General features: G+C 37.8%; 1 protein-coding gene across 1 annotated transcript in view; it reads right to left on the bottom strand.

Moving 5' to 3' along the window:
- The window catches only part of ITFG1 (integrin alpha FG-GAP repeat containing 1), a 72,098-nt gene that overhangs the window by 1,428 nt on the left and 49,913 nt on the right, over window positions 1-20,757 (bottom strand). The window contains exons 11-17 of the mRNA XM_032121920.1: window positions 19,454-19,604; window positions 19,096-19,204; window positions 16,477-16,520; window positions 14,530-14,608; window positions 5,212-5,336; window positions 4,259-4,341; window positions 2,528-2,645 (exon numbers count right to left, since the gene is read on the bottom strand). Coding sequence (XP_031977811.1) covers window positions 2,528-2,645; window positions 4,259-4,341; window positions 5,212-5,336; window positions 14,530-14,608; window positions 16,477-16,520; window positions 19,096-19,204; window positions 19,454-19,604 — 709 coding nt within the window. The remainder of the gene's footprint in view (window positions 1-2,527; window positions 2,646-4,258; window positions 4,342-5,211; window positions 5,337-14,529; window positions 14,609-16,476; window positions 16,521-19,095; window positions 19,205-19,453; window positions 19,605-20,757) is intronic.

Genomic DNA, 20,757 nt, shown 5'->3' with positions numbered 1-20,757 from the left:
GAAGCCTCTCCAGTAGGTGCTGTGTGGGCATTCACATTTGTGTCTCAGTTGATAAAAATACACAATTGTGGCAGAAATCGGTGCCCGTCTTCTGCCATGAGAGCTCGTCATCTGCTTTGGCTCAAGGCCAAAGATTTCCTCATTATACAATGTTTATGTGTGATAGCAACTCCATTGGATTAAATATGGATTTTACTGCATTTTGTAGCAGCAGCGGAGCTGTCAGTGAGGTTTAAGATATATCAGCCTGGCTTTTTTGGCAGGGACTTTATCAGTGTCAGTAGTATTCTGGATGTCAAAAAAGGGGTGGGAAGGGGGGAGTGGCACACTCTTTCCTACACTGAAATGCTTGTCACATTCCGCAAAATTTCATCGTCTCACTCAGAAAACAATTTCCACTCCACTTCTTGTATGCTTCCTGAAAAAATTACTGCTTCAAATTTGACAGTAACTGATACTCTGCTGGATCCAGCAAACCCTCTCTAGCAGTATTCCATCACTGTGCAGTGTTTCCAAAACCGGCCTCACGACCCCAAAGCAAGTTATCAAGAATGAGAATAAGGACTAATGATGGCTGCAAATGTAGCAAGATGTTATTTGTTGTAAGACGGAGAATGGTGTCAATTCTTCACTTTCTCTTTCATTTGATGTATCAAAACTAAAATCTAGTAACTGAGATTTCAAAGCTTTTTTTTCTTCAATGCATTCAAAATTTCTAAGGCAGGACAGACCAACACCTACCCCTAAATCCTACTGTTATTTCAGTACTCCAATACTTAACTGGCAGATGAGTGTATAAGAACTACTGTGGACAAAGGGCTCCTGTTACTACTTATCTGCAGAGGTCAGAGTACAGGGTTTATTTAAACTGCTGAATAAAACACTGCATCTTACAGACACATTCATCCTCTGGGGGAAAGAAAAATATTTTAAGTGCCAGTTCATTTCCCCTTCCTTTCTTTGTTACACGTACTCCAGAGAACTGCAAGGGAAAGTGGCATTTAGCCTGGACAGTATTTTTATGAGAGAATTGCTGAGAGACAGTAAACTAGAACAAGCTTAGAAACAAGGAACTTTGGAGTTTAACTTTACACATGTCAGTGATGCACAATACAGCCTTGGTGAACATTCTTACTGGTTCAGTATCTCAACCACTTCTAAAAATTGGGAAGGTAAAAATCCATCAGAAAAGTATAGGAATTAATGCATGTTTATACAGTGGTCTGAAAATACACATAATTTGTCCATATATTTGTGCCTACTTTGTGCTGCAGAGTTGGAAATGAAATTACAATATAACCAACACCACTTAATTCACACACCTGGGGCTTAAAACAGCTCTAAAAGCACTCACTCTGGGCTGAGTCCTTCCTTACACTACAATGCTTGAATTGCTGTATAAAAACTGTTCAGAACGTTGCCATTAAATCTCCATTTCTCCAGACAGAATTAGGCATAGTTAATCCTTCCCCAACTCAAAGTCCAAGTACCTTTACTGCTACTCTTGCTTGCTAAAGATATGTTGGAGAGAGAATTAAACCCAGGCAGTGCCCAGCCCTGAGCTACCAGTAAGCAGTGCTTTCTTGGTACAGCAGAACATGCTAACGACAGCCATCATAAACTTTGTATTTCTTTCCTTTGTGTGTCTTATTCCCAGCTTTATTATTAGTTGGAGACTGTATTTAACATTTTGAAGGGTGAAGATTGACAGACAAATAACATTTAAATATGAAGCATGCACAAAGCTTATCTGAATGTTTAACAAGGTCATTTTATTTCCATGAGCACAAAATAACAAACAGTGCTACCGTGCCAGAATGTGCAGTAATTTTATCTGACAGCTAAGATTATGGTTTGGGTATGTAGTAACATTTATTGGCAACTCTGCCAGTTGGGTATGATTGTGAACTGAGCATAGTTAAGAAAAGTGGGAATGTATTTCTTTTGTGACATGAAAGGCCCCTTTCAAAATGCTTCTTCAAATCAATGGATTTCTATACCCTGCAAGTATAATTCAGACCCACAGAGCAAAGCAGGCAATATGCACGATTGACTCCCTATACATTCCTGAATGCTAATTTCAGTGCAACCAGTAGAGAGAGATACACAAAAAAGACTTTCTCCTTATTTTTAGATTGCCAGTGGAACTCAAGGTAAGTAAATGAGTTTATGTTCCATTTCCCAAAACAGTTCTCCTTAAAGCTGCAAAATGGAAAGCTTAGATATGAAACAAAGATGTCTCATTTAAGTTGAAAATAACAGCTTAATGGAAAAAGGAAATGAAGAGCAACATGGACAAGCTTAAGTGTCTTAGAGCTTAAATAAAAATAATGCCAATTTTTAAACGTGTAGTAAATATTTAATTAATAATAACACCTTTTGGGACTTAATTCAGACTGTGTCAGAAATTATTATACTGTAGAAAAATAGTGAAAAAAACCCAAACCAATGTACAGGTCTTTAAAATATTAGGGAGTGCTAAATAGTATAGAAAATACACAGAAAATATTCTAGTAAATTAGCTTACCTTTTCTTGCCAGTGTAATATGCCAATTATTGCCAGGATGAAAACGCAGACACCAATTAAGGCTATAGCTGTTAGCAGTACAATGTTACTTGGGGTCAAATACAGCTTGGCACTCCAGCTACACAAAAGAAGAAAATCCAAGGAAACATTAATACCCTTCATTAAGAAGCAGAAAACAGATTTAACTTACAAAGATGAAAAGAACCTGTTAGGGTAAGACAGGTGACAACTCGGTCTTACAGAAACAAGCAGCTCTACTTAAGAGACTGAAGCTTAATGATGTTTACTTGGAAATATATGGCTTAATATAACTATTTTTGAGTAATACCATGTCTAAGTACAATCTCTGTTTAACTTTTCATGAATGCTATGGATATCCTCAGGGAATGAGTTTTTTCTCATTAGGAGATTTATTTTCTGCCCTTGCCTAGGCCGAAGTAAAATGCATAAGGAAACCTTTCACAGGAATGCCTGGGGCCTGGGGCCATGGAGCAGCAGGAGGAAGTAAGCCTGAAAGATTTTTCCTCCACATAAGAAGCTCCTCTTGGACAGGCTCATGGGTCCAGTTCTCTTTGTCTGAAGTTTACAGGGACAACTGCAGTTCTAGACAACAAAACCAGTTGATTATAGCTGAAGATCAACAAAATTAAGCACTTTAAGGCTCCTGGAAAACATCCCTCAAATCACGTGGGGTTCTGAGGCCCAAGGAATCCCCTTTTTGTACTACAGGTTTCCTATCATGGGAAAGCTGTCAGCAGCAGGTTCTGTGTTGAGGCCTCTCAGAAAAACACTTACCTATATTAAAAAAAAAAAACAAAACCAAAAACTTTTATTATGAAATCTGATTTCTTCTGGGGATTCCATCCTCTGTTATTCTACAAGGTCCACAAACCCACTTTATACAAAAGTAAAAATAGTTTAAAGATACAATAACAGAAATTGTTTTGCATAGCACATACCTCAAGACTGTAACTTACTTTAAGACTGTTAATTTTCATCTGGCAGATGTTATTTCTGTGGTTGTTAATTAGCAACTCAAGCAGCACATCACTTCTCCACTGTTATTTGTTCTATAGTAAAATTAACTGCTGAACTGATGTCAGAATCATTTCTGCATGATAAATGCAACTGACCTCACTGGTAGATCAAGCGGCAAAACGCAGCTGGAATATTTGACTAATGTTTTCTCTAAAAGCAAAAAGAGAAACGTGCTCTCTTTCTGGGAGAAACATTTTAATTGCAAAGCGGATTCTGTGTTCAAGCTCTCGTGCAACCAACCCATTCACCTTCCCTTAAAGGAAAACATTCATTCCTGTAGCAACAGCTACTGCATTCAGAAGGGCTGAAGCAAAGCTTTTCTATGGAACCAGACTGAAATTGCATGTTTGGTGAAACAAAAATGCTTAATTCAACCATTACCATGCTTGTAATTTGTCACTGAGGATGTTGTTAAATCTAGCAAGTATGTTATTATTTACAGGAGTGGAGCTGGTAATACTTTTTGATTGTTTGTCTGAGCTGGTAATAGGTTTTGATTGTTTACGGGCACCATCTGAGAGGCTGTGTAAATACCTCAGCAGCATTCTCAGCTTCAGCTCAGAACTGACCCCCTGCTCTTGTTCTTCAGTAACTTTCTATACAAATAACTATTTCTAAACCTACACGTAATGCCTAATGTAAACTGTGTATTAATGTAATTTTGGGAAGTGCAAATGCAAATGATGACATTACCTTCGAGGAACATTGTGAGGATAGGGAATGACTATAAGCTGGGAGTTTGGTATGATAGCTGTCCATTCTTGTTTTCTTATGGACTGAAAGAAAAACAAAGGCTGTGTCAATTCTTAACAAACCAACATACCTAAAAGCAAAGAAATTCTTTGTTGAAACGTACAAAAGGAGAAATAAAGAGTTGTAAGGTTTTTTTAAAATTTTAAATATAAGTGATTAATCCCTTATCTTTTTATAAACCTGTTATTCTGAAAGCTCCAAAATGCTTTAAAACCCACCCCCCAAAATTAAAAAGCAGAATAACTATTGCTGACATGAAACACAGCATCTGCTTTAAAAGTACAAAGCAACAACATAACAGGGAAAGAAGAAAAGAACTGATTCTACAAAGGAGGCAGGCAAAGCAATTACCTAAATCAGAATTTGGCCAATTTGAGTACCTCACTTTTCAAAGTGGTACCATCAGATCTTTAAAGACTGAAAATGGTGAGGACCCCACTTTTATGTTTCACGTGAAGATTAGAGAATCACAGTAATCTCCCCCTTCCATGACACTGACCATGGTTTTATCACCAAGGCAGAAGGGACTACGTGAGTCCCAGCCTGGCCAGAGCGACCCCGGGAAAGCCCTACAGCTACTGCAGCCCAGAATAACTGAACCCTCAGACCTAATACCGATTTGCCCTACAAACAAGCACTACATACCTGTGCTAACATTTACAGACAGTTTCAGTCTTCTTTTGGTTTTATTTTGGCTTCAGAGCTTATACACTCCCCAAAAAACTGGGCAAACTGGTTCTTTTGGACAAACCTTTCTGTATGCAAACTTACTTCTTTGATATTCTTACTTCAGAAAATGAAAAAAGAAGTGTCCCAGCAGTATTCCCATCCAAAGTCTCTAAGGAAAGGTAGCACCATAAATATTAGCTTGACAATCTTAAATGTCAACCAACCTTTTCTCCTAAGGGACGAGGAATGCCAACGTACAAGTGGTCGAGGAAATTGGCGCTGCGGCCCAAGCCCAGCACGTTGTAGGGCAGCTGGAGAGCGTAATGTGCTGACTGGCTGAGCTGGCCAGCTGGAAGGAAAGCAGAAAGGAAGCACAAATAGGTATTTTAGGGGGAAAAAACCCTCAATGAATGAATGAATGAATGAATCAATCTCCAAACTACCAACTTGTTACACAAATACACATTCCTCAGTAACAAAAATGTTTAAAAAATTTTAACCAATTGCATGAGTATGTAATTCTTAAAGGCTCAATCCCACATTTCCAAACTACCTGTGAGCACTCACCTGGAGAAGAGCTTAAATGCTTTACATTTCTAGGTAGATAATTCTTTTGAGCATCATTCCTGTGTTAAACCGAATCTCCATTATTCGTTACAGGTTGAGAAGAAATCAACTATCTGCATTTATTTTTATATGATTAGTCTCAAGTCTCTCGCCCCACTGATTTACAAGATCAGACTCAACATGTGAAGGTTCACTTTAATTCTTGTCAATGTTAATCAGTAATTACTGTGTCACCAAATTAGCTAAGTAAATTCTCATGAACAAATTTTCAAAGAATAAATTAATTTAATGAAAACAGGATTGCAGTGATTGCAAGTTAATAATAACAATTAAAGGAGAAACTGTCGGTGGAAAATAAGACTCTTGGTTTCCTGAAAAGGCAGTGAGGAAACAGACAAGTGCTGCAGTTATCAACAAGTTCACTGGCATGCCACTTCCAAAGTATCCAGTATTCCATTTATATAAAAAAATCTTGTAATCTTTTAATTTCTGGCCAACAGATTCAGATTCTGTGTGGGTTCTTTGTTCTCTAGAAGCCACTTAGCAAGTGAGCAGGTTCCTCAGCAGGAATGGTATCAGCACCTCAAGAAGCACTGCAGTGAATGCAGCCTTCACCAGATTAACAGGAATGAGTTCAAGGGACACTTGACAACCACAAGTGGGTTTCTGTGACCAACAGAGACAGCTTTTCACAAGGATGTGGTTTAGTCAGTATTTTTAGAGCTTCTCTCTCTGCTTTGACCCCTAATATATTATGCCTGAAACTGGAAATTATAAGTTAAACACCAAAATGCAACAGAATGTGAATTAAAGAACAGGAATCCAGGTTTTGTAATGAATTTACAGACAACCCTTTTTACCTCTCCACACTCCCATCCAAGGCTCAATTCAGGAGGCAGCACTTTACCTCAGCCTACCAGCTGTGGGCCAGACTGGTGACACCACATCCTGCACAGCTGTGGTGAACAGAGGGGCAGCAAAAACTCTTAACTGACCACCACCACTTCTTTGGCAAAGCCAAATACCCTTTCAAGAAAACCCAAACCCAACCTCCCATTCCTGGGTCCTGGAGATGGCCAGAAAGTGCAAGCATTGGTGACAATACAGCAGCACTTCACCAAGGGACAAAGACACGACACCCACTTCCAGAAGCAGCTCTTCAGCTCTTGTATGCTCCTCTGGGGACAAACTACTCCCTGTATTGCAGGCTGGTAATTCTGAACCCCTGCTCATTACAATGATTACTTCATGGTTCTGTTTTTTGTGATCCTCCCTGCCCCTACCAGCTTTTGAGGAAGCCACTTGCCATATGCTGTCAGGGATGTTTTGAAACAGGCCCGTTTAATCAGGAGGTAAATATTCTGTATTACTGTGGGTTTAGAATTATAATAATTTATTTTAAAAAGCAAGATAAATGTCAACTGATATCTGAAAAATCAGCTCGATGCAGTTACCTTTTTATTAAGCTAAAATGCTATTAGTAAAAAGAAACAGTAACAGTCTTCCTAAAGATTATACACATTTTAGATTTACTTTTTCCCCACCCAGAACCATGTAATGAGCAAGCAGATGAGGAAATATTTAAGTTGGGTTTGTACTTTCAGGTCTCTATTGTGAGAAGAAGGTGTACTGTCCACATTGTTAGGTAAATTTCTGGATTACAGATGATGTGGCACAAAGCACTGACTGAGCAGCTTTTCTCTTTAACAACAGGGATTTTTCCAGTAACTTGAGATAACACAGAATAGGACAGCATAGGATTTGAGTCCTGAATCGGTTCCTGCCTTGCCACTGACTTCCCTAACATGATCTTGGCTAAACTGCTCAATCTCTAGGTGTCAACATTCAAATCTAAAATGGGAGTAATTCTCAAATTACGTACTATCTGCAACCTCCAGTTACCAATATACAAGTAGTTGGCAAAGGTGGGTTTATTTAATTTGACTTCATTATAGAAACAAACCAGATGTGTTACTTGATCATGCTGCAACATAAAAAAGATTTTCTTTTAGAATTTGTTTCACTAATGCTGAATGCTGAAGGACTTTCCCCAAAAGAACAAGGTACTGTTGTAACATCAAAAAGCTTTTAGAATTACTTTTGAGTGAAATACTTAGGATCATGAGAAGACTGCAACTAAGATATTGCTTTTTTCTTTCATCTTACAAATGAAATGAATGTCAACTAAATTAAAGGGAATAAAAGAAAATGTCATATACTGTGTGCAGTCAGCCTTAAAGAGGTTAGAGAGTCACATAATGCAGCTAGAATTCTTAAAGCACTGCATAATTTCATGGCTACTAATGCTGGTTCTTGTGCCTACTAAGATAAGGATAATGAAATCTTACCTTCAGGATGTAAACAGATCATTTGCAAAGGTCAGAAAGGAATGTTTTCTTCTACACAGCAGGCAGAAAGTGTGCACATACTTATTTTTTTATTTGCCTTTAAAATGGGGATGTGTTAGCTAAGCAGGATGATAGCATGTAGAAGGTTCCAGTTTACACTAAAGCTGACTAAGCACACGAGAACTTTGAGACTCTTGCTTTCCTCACCCTATATCTATCATAAATTCTGTTTGATGCTTACTGAAAAGTTCCGTTTAGAATTGCAACCAAATAATTAAGAATGACAACTGCTCACCTGAGAAACATAAAAGCCCCGGACCAAGATGAAAAATAAAAAGAGAAATTACAGAGAGTACTGTCAACAGTTTATTGACATTATCTGAAGTTCCCAGTCACCAGTAAGTAATTTACCTAAGAAAATAATTCAAATTTAATTTCAATAGCAACCATAGCAATTTGCCCTCTTGTGAAACTACTCGTAACAGCTTTCTACTTGTTCTAAGAAAACTTGAAAATAGTTTTGCATCTTCCAGGCGGAAAGTGGGATTTATTTCTTACATTAAAATTGTTCTTTAGGTTTTTTGAAGTCAGTGTAGGCAAGATGGAAGAAGTGGCTGTTGCTTCACAGTTTGTTTTACTTCCTCAGTAGAACTGTTACTATAAACAAGAATTAAAAAACCTTCTCCTGACCATGCTACACATGGTTTCTTTTTAATGCTGCTTTTAAGACTATTCAATACTATTGTCTTTTGCCTTAAGCTTCTCATTTCAAAAATGCTATTTAGAAGCACACAGATATCATGGGCTATGGTATTGGTACCAGTGGTGGTGTTCATATTCTCGTTTTAGATCGTAAGTCATTAAGTTTATTGCTTCAAAACACCTTGGGCAGAGTAAAATCCTCAACACTTTAGGACATGCTTTTCCATGGTTTCAGCCTGTCAGATATCAAATTTGTAAGAAAAAGCTAATGATGTTGGGCAGCTAACCTCAGAAGATTTTGCAGAGTTTGATATTCAGAATCCATTCTGGACCTTTTGGAATCAATCTCCTTACCTCTGAAGTCTGGCATATAAAATTGGAAGCAATTTGTATCATTAACCTTTCTAAAGTGTTGTCTGAAAACCAGAGCCATGTATTGTCTCTGACACATCCAGTACTTGTTCTTTTATACCTGAATTAAGTAATTTTCCTTCTGTTTCCATTATCCTGATATAAACTTGCTGAAAACCCAAGGGTAGCCTGTTCTACCCTGAGCTGAACTGAAATGTCCTCAACAGCTTATTTCAGGCTGAAGAGTTTAACTTTATGGGGAAAGTGGTTGCATTTACATGTAAAAGCAATGCTTTCTCTTGTTTAAACAGCACTGACAACATGTAATATTGGATTTAGGAACAGCCTCATTGAGCCTACAGAAATAGATGTACAATACTGATAGTGGTCAATCAGGTTAAATAAACTTATTTTGTGAAATAATAGAGCAGAACATGTGAGATCACACAGAACTGAAATATTAATGGAAAATCTGATTTCAACTCGTGGTTTTCTGAAGCATTCCTTGTAAGTTTTTTTATTATGCTTTTCTTAACAAAATATTATTTGCATTTAATTAGTCAATTAAAAGCTATTCTGAGCAATTCAAAATTCAGTAATACTATTTAGGATTCCAAAGTGTATCCTTTAGTCTCAGACTTGCATGTAAGTACCATCACCTACTTGAATACTGAGGTCAGCACATCAATGACTTTTTTTTATATAGATTAAACAAACATATGCATCCTAGAAAAAGTAAAAATTAGTCCAAAGCCTGCTATGCAGAAGTTGCATCGATTGCTGCATACCTGGGAACAACACACAGGCAACAGCTGGAACAAGACAAAGGCAGTTCAAGATTTTGGTACAATCTCACAGTGACCGTGTGTCACTTCCCTGCACAGCTGAGACACTGCAGTGATGTCCACTCTGCAGCCATTACCAGTATTGGACTAAACTGCACTGAGTATTTCCCCAATTTTTGAAACTGGCAGCTCCTTATTTTATTTGAAAATATGCCAGAACCACTTACTGCAAGAGAAAGGGAAAATTTAACTGATAGTAATGAAAAACCCACGGACTATGCCTAAGAATTTATGAAGAAGCTTTCAGGAAAAGAACCCAAACTAACAAAAATGCAACAACTTCAAACTTGGAACCTTCATAGAAAGTTGGAGAAATTGATTTGCTTGGCTTCAGTTGAAAGCTTTACTCCAGTTCCTTTATTACTGCCTTTGGAGGTCACTGGTTGGAAAAAAATGTAGTGGTCAAAGAATTCTTTTTCTGCTTAAAATATGCAATGGTAACTTGAGTGTTCTAAGGGCTGGGGGTGTCTCCCTGCTTTCCCCAGCTGGCTGCCTCTTTTCCTTAGTCCACCTAATAGGAAATTCCAGATTAATGCAGTACACAGCTTCACCTTGCAACCTTTTCCGCAATACCTGGTTCTGGCGTACCAGCAGTAACGTGGGAAAGGCAGTTCAAAGTGCACTCTTGGGACTTGGGACATCGATGATTGCTGTGCTGAAAACACTTGGGATACTTCTGCAAGCCCAAACTCCAAACCTGATGCATTTATATGAGAATATGTATTTTTATGAAAAATACCTTTACACCATAAAATTATAGAAGTAAAATTGGTAACTCTTTAAAACTCCTCAAACAATGAAATTATCATATTGCTGATAGGCAGAAGCTGTGTCATTTGTAATGCCCAAATATCCAAGGTTTGGTAATATTGCAAGCAATATTACAAGTTAAAGTAAGATTTTTAAACAAAAGAGAGTTATACAGAAAAACATACTAGCAGGCAATTCCCACCTATAGCAACCAGAAAATCCCTCTTAATAGAATCCAGCTATTCAATTATTAAATTATTCCAGCTTGTTCCATGAATACACTTCTTTCTGTATAGTGGAATTCTACACAATGAACCTTGCAGTGTCAAATGGCCATTGAACATAAGCTTATTTTGCTTTTTTTTGGGTACATATTGCAATGTTTATGTTTAAATTCACGACTATAATAGCTGCTAGACATTTGTGTTCACCTCACAATTCAATTTAGTTAAACAGCAGGAGAACTCAATGCAACAACAGGGAAGAGTAAGCAGATTTCAAAAAACCAGAAGGGCACTAATTCACAGCATGTGAAAGGTCATTCTGCCATGGAAGGTTTAAAACAAAACAAAGCAAAACCAGCAAAATGAAAGGGCTCTGTAACGAGAACTGCAAAGGCCATCAGTCTACACAGCTTCACTCACACAAATGCTTAAACAAATTATGACTTGATCCATATGAGCCATTCAGGGAAGCTACTCTTGTCATCTTCCTATGGATATGGAGCTTTGAAGAAACCTGAAATATTTACTGCCCCTTGTTCCTGGCCCACAGAATGCATATGTTTGGTAGACACAAGCTGCAAGTATGAGCCTATTTATTTCAAACTCTATCAGCATATTTTTACTTCAGAAGAGACAATTCAGATGTGCATAGCACAGGCTGAAACACAGAAGGTATTCTCCCAATAAAAGCCTGGAAATGTCTATGTAGAGCTGAAAATCCTGGCTGACACTCATACTTAACTGTGGGAACTCCCTAAAAATAACAACTCCAAAAGAAAAGGGAGAAAGCAGTTTGCAGGACATGGATCAGAAAGCATGACTTAAATTTGAGTTTGTGTACTTCTCCCAGATTTACACTGGACCTGGTCTGATCTCAAGCATGAAATTCCTTAAATATTTGAAGAAGCTGTTGCAGTTGATTTTCCGCTCAGGAAGAGAAGGTCTGAGGAGATATTAACTGCAGATGTAAGGCCCAGAACTTCTCCATTCTAATGCCCATGTTGGCAATTGCTATTCCTTGTAGCTAATTTAACAGTATTTCTTGTAAGATTACAAGCGAATTGAACAATGTGAAAAAAAGAGCACAGAATACATGCTAATTGTTATTCTGCTATCTTTTAACAACATACTGGAATGTTAATAGGAGACAGAACAATTCTAACAATGTTTTTAAGAAAACCCTCATAATTATGCAAATTTCCTGTAATTAAGGCTTGGCAGATCAAAGAACCTTTAAATGAATTAGATAAGGACAGCCATATGGGCCTTTTTATTTTACTATTTGCACAAATATTGCCTACATGAAAGATGCCATAACTCACAACTAAAGTCCTGCAGAATTTAGGAGATCAGAAGCAGAGTGAGGGCCATGGCTTTGAGTACTTAGTGATTTACTTAAGCCCAGGGCTGGAGGGATAACTTCACGTGACTGGTTGCAGTGGTCCAGCCAACAACTGTTCCCCCACTGAGAGCAGCCATAAAGGCAACAAATAATAGCAGCTGGCTTTGGAGGGGGACACGAAAAGGGGATGGTGAATTTTGTTTTCATCAGAAAAAGAACTATGTTTTTACTCAGGTTACCTCTTGGGAAAGGGATTAATTCTTTTAAAATTTTGATTAGCTCATTACACCTTTCAGATAATGAAAAGCTTCAAGTATGGATTGTCCCATAATACTATATAAGGAAGGCAAATAAGTTGATGAAAATTTGTTTTAAAATAGCATATTGATGCTAAATAAATAAAAACTTAATGCGGAAAAGATGTTTTGTAGGTTTATACATGGCCCAAAAATACCATGTGGGTTTGGTATTCCCTACCAGTACATAAGAAGTATGGCTTGATGATTTCTTGATAGTCAAATAGAAGAGGATTGTGATGTAATGGGCTGTTTTTCAAGACAACAATCTGTAGGCCAGTAATTCTAGTTAGAACATTTACTGAATCTTACACGTAACACTTGCAAGATAAGAAAATCTAGCTACAAACTTAATGTAATACCCTCAGAAAACATGACTTTGAAAAGTTCTTGCAGGAATTATACAGACTCAAAAAAATCTATTAACTTAGTGTTGAGAAACTGATCAAAGACAGCATTAGAAAATTCCATGTTGCAACACTGCTGGGGTCATAAATGCACTTGGAATTCATTACTGATATTTCATAATGTCAGAACAGAAAGGGAAATTCATCATGCCTGGACTCTGTTAGGTTTTTATTATGGTAAATATGGTAGCTGTGAAGGGAATATAGCAGTATTAAATCACATTTGATAACAGTTTCTTAGAGTAAGTTGTAAAAACACTGCATTTCTAGAAGAACTGCCCCCCCAAACCCAAACAAACAAACAAACAAACAAAGCCACAACCAACCAACCTCAGCAAACCCTAAAAAAAATGTTTAAGAAAAATGCATTTGCTTTTGTTCTTGGAAGAGAGAGAAAAAAAAAGGAAAATGATACATGAAATAGGTCCAAATTTTAAGCTTGTTTTATTCCACACAGTTGTAAGATGTGAGCACTGTTCCATGACACAGAAGAAGAAAAATATCTTTATTTAAGCATGTACAAGTACAGAAGTGCTAGGGTATCGAGATATGTTTTTGCAGCTATCTGGTTTGTATTTCAGGACATCTTCTTTCTCTTTAATTTTTTTCAGATGAAATTAAGTCCTGAGTACACTATTCATGGTGAGAGCATTGCTAGTGATTCAGACTGACCCAGGACCTTAACATGTTGGCATTTTCCCCCCTAAATTACTGCTTTTATGTAAGTTAGTGTTATACAGAATACTGTCTTCCCAGTGAACTACTGGAACGTTTTTCTTTTAAATCTGAGACTGGAGGGACAGATGCAGATGACTGCACTTACGGACCTTCATACTCTGATCATGTTCAGCTTTTGAGTTTCGGATTTTTTGCCTAAGCAAGAAGTGAGTCTATTATAAGTCCTAAGATTAACAGTCATAAATGAGACTAATAAACCACTTTGTACAGTCTCCTGCTTTTTCTAGGAGCCACTAGTACACACCTAGGAAGGCAGCATAAACCCCAGGATATTCTAACATCAGGCACTGCTTGTACCATGGCCTAATGGATTATTCTCTCTTTGGCTGCTTTGTTTTTGGACTCCTGCAAACTGTGGCATCTGCGCCATCTCAGGCCATTAAATCTTTAGTTACAATACAAGTTGCACCAAGCACTCCTTCCCCTTGATTTTGACCCTGTTACCTAATGATTGAGAACCTGTAGCTCCTGTATTACCTGAAAGGACACAGGCATTTCCTCTCCAGCTTCCTCAGGCTACTCAGAATTTGATTTTGTTAGCCACCAGTTGTAGTGAACAACTCCAGACAAATTGTAGTGTTACCCTGATCCTTTGTCATTTGGCTACTAGGATTGTATACAGGTATTTCAAGACCACTGCAGTCTCTTAAAACATAATTGCTTAGGAAGAAATTAGAAGCTTATGCTATTTCACAAACTGATGATATTTTACCCAAAAATTTTTCAGATACAGCCAACTGTTCAAACCTAACTGACACAGGACAAATGAAAAAATAATGCAATTGCAATGTTTGTAATAAAAATGCAATCTGTAAAGAAGGAAGAGAACGGCAGGGGGTTTGGCACTGTAAACTGAAGGCACCATTGAAACCATTCCCATTTCCCTCTGTCACCTTTCCAACTCTTCAGGTTGCTGAGAAGCACATACACAGACAGACTGCCTTGGGTATTCTCACAGTGAGTTTCTCTTACCTGACCCATTTTTCAGGTACCCATTTGCATCTACAGTGGTGTACATGATGTAAGGACCAGGCTGATTAACTCCAAAGGGCTGCAAGAGATAAAAACCAAAGAAAAAGGAAGGCAAAATTTTAGGAACAGACAAAGCTATAGTAATTAAACAGTAAACTGAAGAAAAATGTTTTTACATTAATAATTTATTTTTTATGTTTTAACTTCAGAATCTTGCAACTGTTTTGGTCATAGCATTATGTGGAAATCAGTTTTCAAAACCAGGGTAATCAGTTGGCTAAGTAATGTTTAGTTTCCCATGAAGAAAGCAATACTATTCAGTCATCTGGCAAAAGGTTTCCTTGGAAGCTACAGCTAAAATAAAAAACCCCTAAAAATTCAAAGAAATGACTGCATGTTCTGAAAAAGCAGAACTCATTCATACCGAGAAAATGCACTATCTTGATGGTATTTCTGAATTGAAAAATACTACACAAGTTCCATCTTTTTTATCATTATTTAGCTGTGTTTCATTTAATTCATGAAAGTGAACAGTTATGTGTTGAGTATTGGTATCTAATTTAAGCAGATTTTCTTGAGGAAGGAAATGTACATAAACATCAATATACAGTCATGAGGAAAAATAATAAAACCAAACATCCAAGGAAGTTGCGCATTACTGAGTGACGAACCATAACAAATGCACCTAAGTAGGAAGGGGTGGGGAAGGGAGAGGATGAGACACAACTACAAGAATAGATTTTAAAGAAATTTTTTGTTGTTTTTTTTTTTCCTAGCGCTGAATTCAAGATGATATTAAGGCATCAAATCCAGCAGAGAGCTTTCAACTAAGTTACAGAAGAACACTAAAAGAGATGATGACATGTTTCACACCATGCCTCAAAAAATAGTAAGTTTAAACCACAAGAGTAAGTGATAATGATGACAGATGAGATCAAAGCCTGAAAACAATAACTGATTAGAATGAAAAGTAAGGAGACCACAAAGGTGATGCTAATGCAGATCCATGAAAGGTGAGTGAATAAGGTGAAATTTAGATTTTTTTTTTTTCCTACCACATAGCTGTCCTCTGGCATAATGTACCTTATGTTACTTTCTGACAGAGAACTCCTATTACAATGGAGGCAATAGTGTTTCAGTGATCTCAATAATGAAATGTTCACCAACATCTGCTGTGAAGATTTGCTTTTTAAACCCTCCATTTTTGTAATAAAGTTAATGATGCTACCAAACCTCATTATTTTATAACAGAAATTAAACCCCATGTCTTCAAAATAGTCTTGAAGCGAAGGTTAGCCCCATTTGAAGCAGTTTTTCTATTTTCAAGTCAAAATTAAATGTGAAATTTTTGCAGAGCTGAAGTGCTACTGCTGCCACTGATTCCTCTAAGTTCTTCTCTCAGGCCAACTTTCACTGTGAACATTGCTAAACAATTTGCTAATTGGAAGTTTGGTGGGTGAGTTGCAGGATCTCTGGAGATAAATAAAGTAATCTAAACAGAAAACAGCACATGTGTATGGACCTGTCCGCAGAACCATCAGAGCCCAGTGCACTTCCTTCCTTGGCTGTGCCCACTGCTGGAATTTAGCCAGAAGTGGCTCCATGGCTGGATCTGCCCCACTGTCAGTTTTGCCTGGACTTTCTAAGTGCCCACCAAGACATGGCACAATTCACAGTTTGGGCACCCAAGTTCCTCTTGTCTCTGGTATATCCCGGCCCCCAGTGCCAGGTAACAAAGCTCCTGCACAATCACTCAGTTGATTCCAGCTCTAAGCAGCAGCTGCCCAAAGTTATGGGTCACACAGCAGCAGAAGTTGGCCAGTCATGATTTGGATTACACATTCTTCCAGTTGATAACTCTTTTAATATGCTGAAAGCTTTTGGTATAATTAGACTTCAGCTTATTTGAAGCTAAATACCAAACAAAGCCATAGTTATTACACTTACTGTTATTTTCCGAGGACAGTCATTAGAACAGAGGCCACTGAGAACTGCAAGAACAAAAAGTGAGCTTGTTGTGTTTATGTTCCCAAACCATCTTAGAAGTACCACCTTTGAAATCTGGTGAAGTCTAGTGATAGTGTCAGGTAGCCATTAAAACACAAAGAAAACAAGTATCTTCTCTGTGATTTATGTTAATACATCTCCTAATCTGTTGGAAGCATACTTGGCAGAAATTCATCAGTCACTGTTTTATCCCACCTTACTGGTTAACCATCTGCAAAAGGACAGATTTGCCACTTAGAAAAATTCCAAATTAAAACATTTTTAAAATAGTGATCTATACATTTTATTCATTAGTCTTAATTTATAACCATTTAAAACACTGGCAGAGATTCAGCTTTACTGTTTTAAATGATAAAAACATAAAGGCTTTTCCTTCTATACAAGGCAAAATTTTGGAACTTGATTTAAAGCAATTCACAAAAGCTGTAACAAGCAAAAATCCCATTACCCACTTACTCTATTAATTCAAAAGTATTATAAGCAGATGTATATAATGCTAATTAATACCTAAAGCCCGTGACAGTTGTTCCAATTACTTGTTTAAAACTTACTAGTTCGAAAAATCAGTTATATTCAGAAATCTCTGTTGAAAACCTACACGAGGGACAGTGAAAGCCATCTGTTCTGTAAGCCAGGACATCCTGTCACACTGAGTATTAGAACAAAACAACAAAACCCACACACATACAATAATCTAAGGTCCATTCTGATGCAAAATCTGGGCTTCTAATGACAACAGTTTGGTTGAGCAGCAGGCCAGTAATGGGTATGGGCAGGGAAGAGAATACATACCAGGTACACAAGCCAGGGAAAAACATTACTTCTCCATGAATTATAGTATCCCAAAGCAAGTGTGGCAGACAAACAAGGAAGATTTGGACCAGATTTAAGGGCAGGTCATCCTAACCACCAGGAGTTTTTAAAAGCATTTTCCGTCTTCTTTGAGGGTCCATAGAATTAAGGGTACAAAATGTTTGGGACTAGGGAAATACCGAAAGGCGCATGTAAGATGTTCACAGTCTGATTAGGAATCATTCCCTATGTGAGTCAGAAATGGCACTGCTCTAGCCAAGGAATTTTTCTAATAATTTGTGTGTGAATATCAACAACTGTCAAGATTCCTAAATTATCATTCTTCACTTGTGATTTAAAAATGTTGAAATTTCTAAATACAGTAAGAGCTAATATTTTATACAGTCCAAATCCCCCCAAGATCCGGACAGTTAAGATGAACATGTGGCAAAGTAGAATTTGAAGACTATATGTATCTACAATCAGACTTTTAAAGCTACAAGCTTATTTTATCTGTTACACATAGGTGAGTATGCAAATGAAACCAACTCTCCTCATTTTGATGCAAAAGGCCACACTGAAATTTGCTGTTCAGTTTCACTCCTGGAACAAATTACCTGACCAAGTACATTTGACATCAGTTATAATGAACAAAGCTGCTCTCATTTGCCAAATAAGTGAACACAATGCATTTATTGATACACTAACTCACACAAAGCACATTTTGTTAGAAATACCTTCCCCTGTATCACAGTAAAAATATTTTTAGACACTCATTAATTCCCATTTCCTGGGGTTTCTATGCAAAAATACTCACACCCTAAAAGGGTGCTAAAAAAAGGCTTGCCCCAGTTTTTAAGATAGATTTACACAGAGTGAATCAAAAAGCATGTTGCAAATTACTCCCTTCCCCATTAAAATATCACACAATTATTATTCTGATATGGCTTTGTGAAGTGTAAGATTTTTCCAGAGGATCTTCTGCATCCTTTTGTGAATTACTCTACAGATACATGGTATTATTTAAAAGAAGGCTTCCATCAACATGATAAATTATTAAACACTATCACGATGAGAACAGAGCTCAAGCTGTGGACAAAGTAATAACTCCATCAGCCCCCAGCAGTAGCTGCAGTTCTGTTCTCTTATGGTGTGCAGAATGTATGCTCCAGAGGATTGGATGCATTTAAGTAACGTGAAGGCAAATACAATTTTTGAAGGTGAACCTCTGGTTGTTGCTATTGAGCTTTGTCTTCATAGGCTCCCATACAGCCTCATTTTTCACTCATTCGCGAAGAGTCAAGGAAGACAGACAAGGAATGAGCTCAAAGCTCAACACCTTTGCAGTTGAAGAGCACAGTAGGGCATGCAGTTTAAAAACCTAATTATGAACATCCTAATCTAACTCAAGCCTTTTAAACCAACTCTCATTAATTCACATACCCTGGCCGTGTTTATGGCCACTCTGTGCTCTCAGGGTAAGATTTGGGCTGGAAACACAGAACTGACTCCCACAGGGGTGCAAAGTGACCCTCAGAACAGACCATGCAGTGTAAGCAAATCACACTACACCAGAGGCTCTGAAATTAAACCAGCCTGTTTTGAAGGCGATTCTGCATCATTCCCACATGACACATGCACCAACTCCAGCAAAGCAGGCTCAATATGGCAGAGGTACAGAACTTTACCATAATGTTTTCATATGCAAAGGTTCAAATATTCACATTCTTCTCAACATCCCATTTTGATTACGTATTGATAACTTACCAATAACCTTAACAAAATAGGCATCTGCTTCGAAGTTATTTTTCAATGTATGGATAGCAAAGTCCTTGTTGGAGTAGCCTTTGCTTAGCACAATGATATCCAAGATTCCCTAGAGGGAAAAAAATCCCAAGTTTACATTAGAATACTTATTTACTCTTGAAAAAAAATGCTGTGCAGCAAAGTTTACACTTTCACTATTTATTTTAATATCTTCCAAACATTATGAATATAATCCTAATCAATTTGGGACAGAAAGGGCCATCCACAGCTAAGCAGGGATGCCAAGGTTTGTGCAGGGCACAGGCACAGGTACAGGCACACTCAGACCCTGTTTGCTGGGGTGAGGAGCTGCACTTACATCCTCATAGATGTCAAAGAAGGTCGCTACCACGGCATCTTTGATCTGATTGAGATCCGAGAGCTCCCAGAACACCTTGAACATGCGCCGCACGCTCTTGCAGCTCACGTTATTGCACGGGACATTTTCTAGTAAAAATGCTTGTTGATTGCTGTAAAACATATATATAAAAATATATAAACTAACTTACTCGAGACAAAGTCTAAATTATAGATATTTTAAAAATATTGTAATTAAATAGTTTAAGTGTTCTAGAGTTTAATGTAATAAAAACAAAGATAGCAGCCACTGGGTGCTTGAAAAATCCGTAAGTACTTACAGGAACATTACAGATAGAATTACAATCATTGTCATGACTGACTTAAAACAATGAATCCACTAAATAAATAGATTGAAATCAACAGGAATAACTTAATTAACCATCCAGTCAAGGACTGAACATATCCTTACATTATTCTGAAAAAAGTACAAGTGAATTTATCTGCCATTTTTCTTAATCCCCTTCACAGTCCTTCAGCTTAAACACTATTTAAAACATGTCCATGCTTTTCCATTATTTCATGACAGCTTCTTCCCATCCCAGCTCCATTAATACTTTTTCGTACACACTGCATATTTTACATATATTTAATATTAAATCAAATCTCTATTTGTATGTTTTCCACTGTTACAAGCAAAATATAAAACACAAACCTCAACCTAGTAGTGCAGTAAAAATAGAGCAAGACAAACCAAATTGGGCACTTGCTGACATCTAACACAAAGACAGGCTGCAATACTAAGCAAGAAACATAGAAACTACGCAGAGTACCAGAGCTAGTGTAGAAAAATCTCCCTTCTGAAGAGTATCCAATAGGTGCCTGTGGGTCAGTGGGAGACTGACACTTTATTGCACTCTGAGTTCCTACAGGAGACACAAGGTTCCCACTCTCCCTGATAATGTATCAATGCTTCTGGAATGGGAAAACCTCACACTTTGCCAACCTGAGTCCAACTCTTCAGGCAGGTTTGTATCCTGGGAGCCTGCTAGAATCCTTCACTGCCTCGGCAATGGAAACAGATGAAGTTTCCTCCTCTCCTTCTGTGGGCAGAGCCAGGAGCCAGAGCAGTGTTCTGTAAAGGCAGCTCAGCTGTCAGAGCCCAGGGCAACAGCCAGAACCACGTCCTCAGTGTGACCCTGAACACGCTGCTGGCTGTGTGGGGACAGAGAGGTGCTTTCTGTGTCTCAGCAGCATCCAGGATGCACAGGCACACAAAGGCACTTCTCCTTAGGGAAACCACTGAATTAACGTATGGCCAAAAGG

Source organism: Corvus moneduloides, chromosome 12 (genome assembly GCF_009650955.1).
Source record: "Corvus moneduloides isolate bCorMon1 chromosome 12, bCorMon1.pri, whole genome shotgun sequence".
Taxonomy (NCBI): Eukaryota; Metazoa; Chordata; class Aves; order Passeriformes; family Corvidae; genus Corvus; species Corvus moneduloides.
Note: the sequence above shows the minus strand (reverse complement) of the source record. Positions and strands in the feature narration are given on the sequence as shown.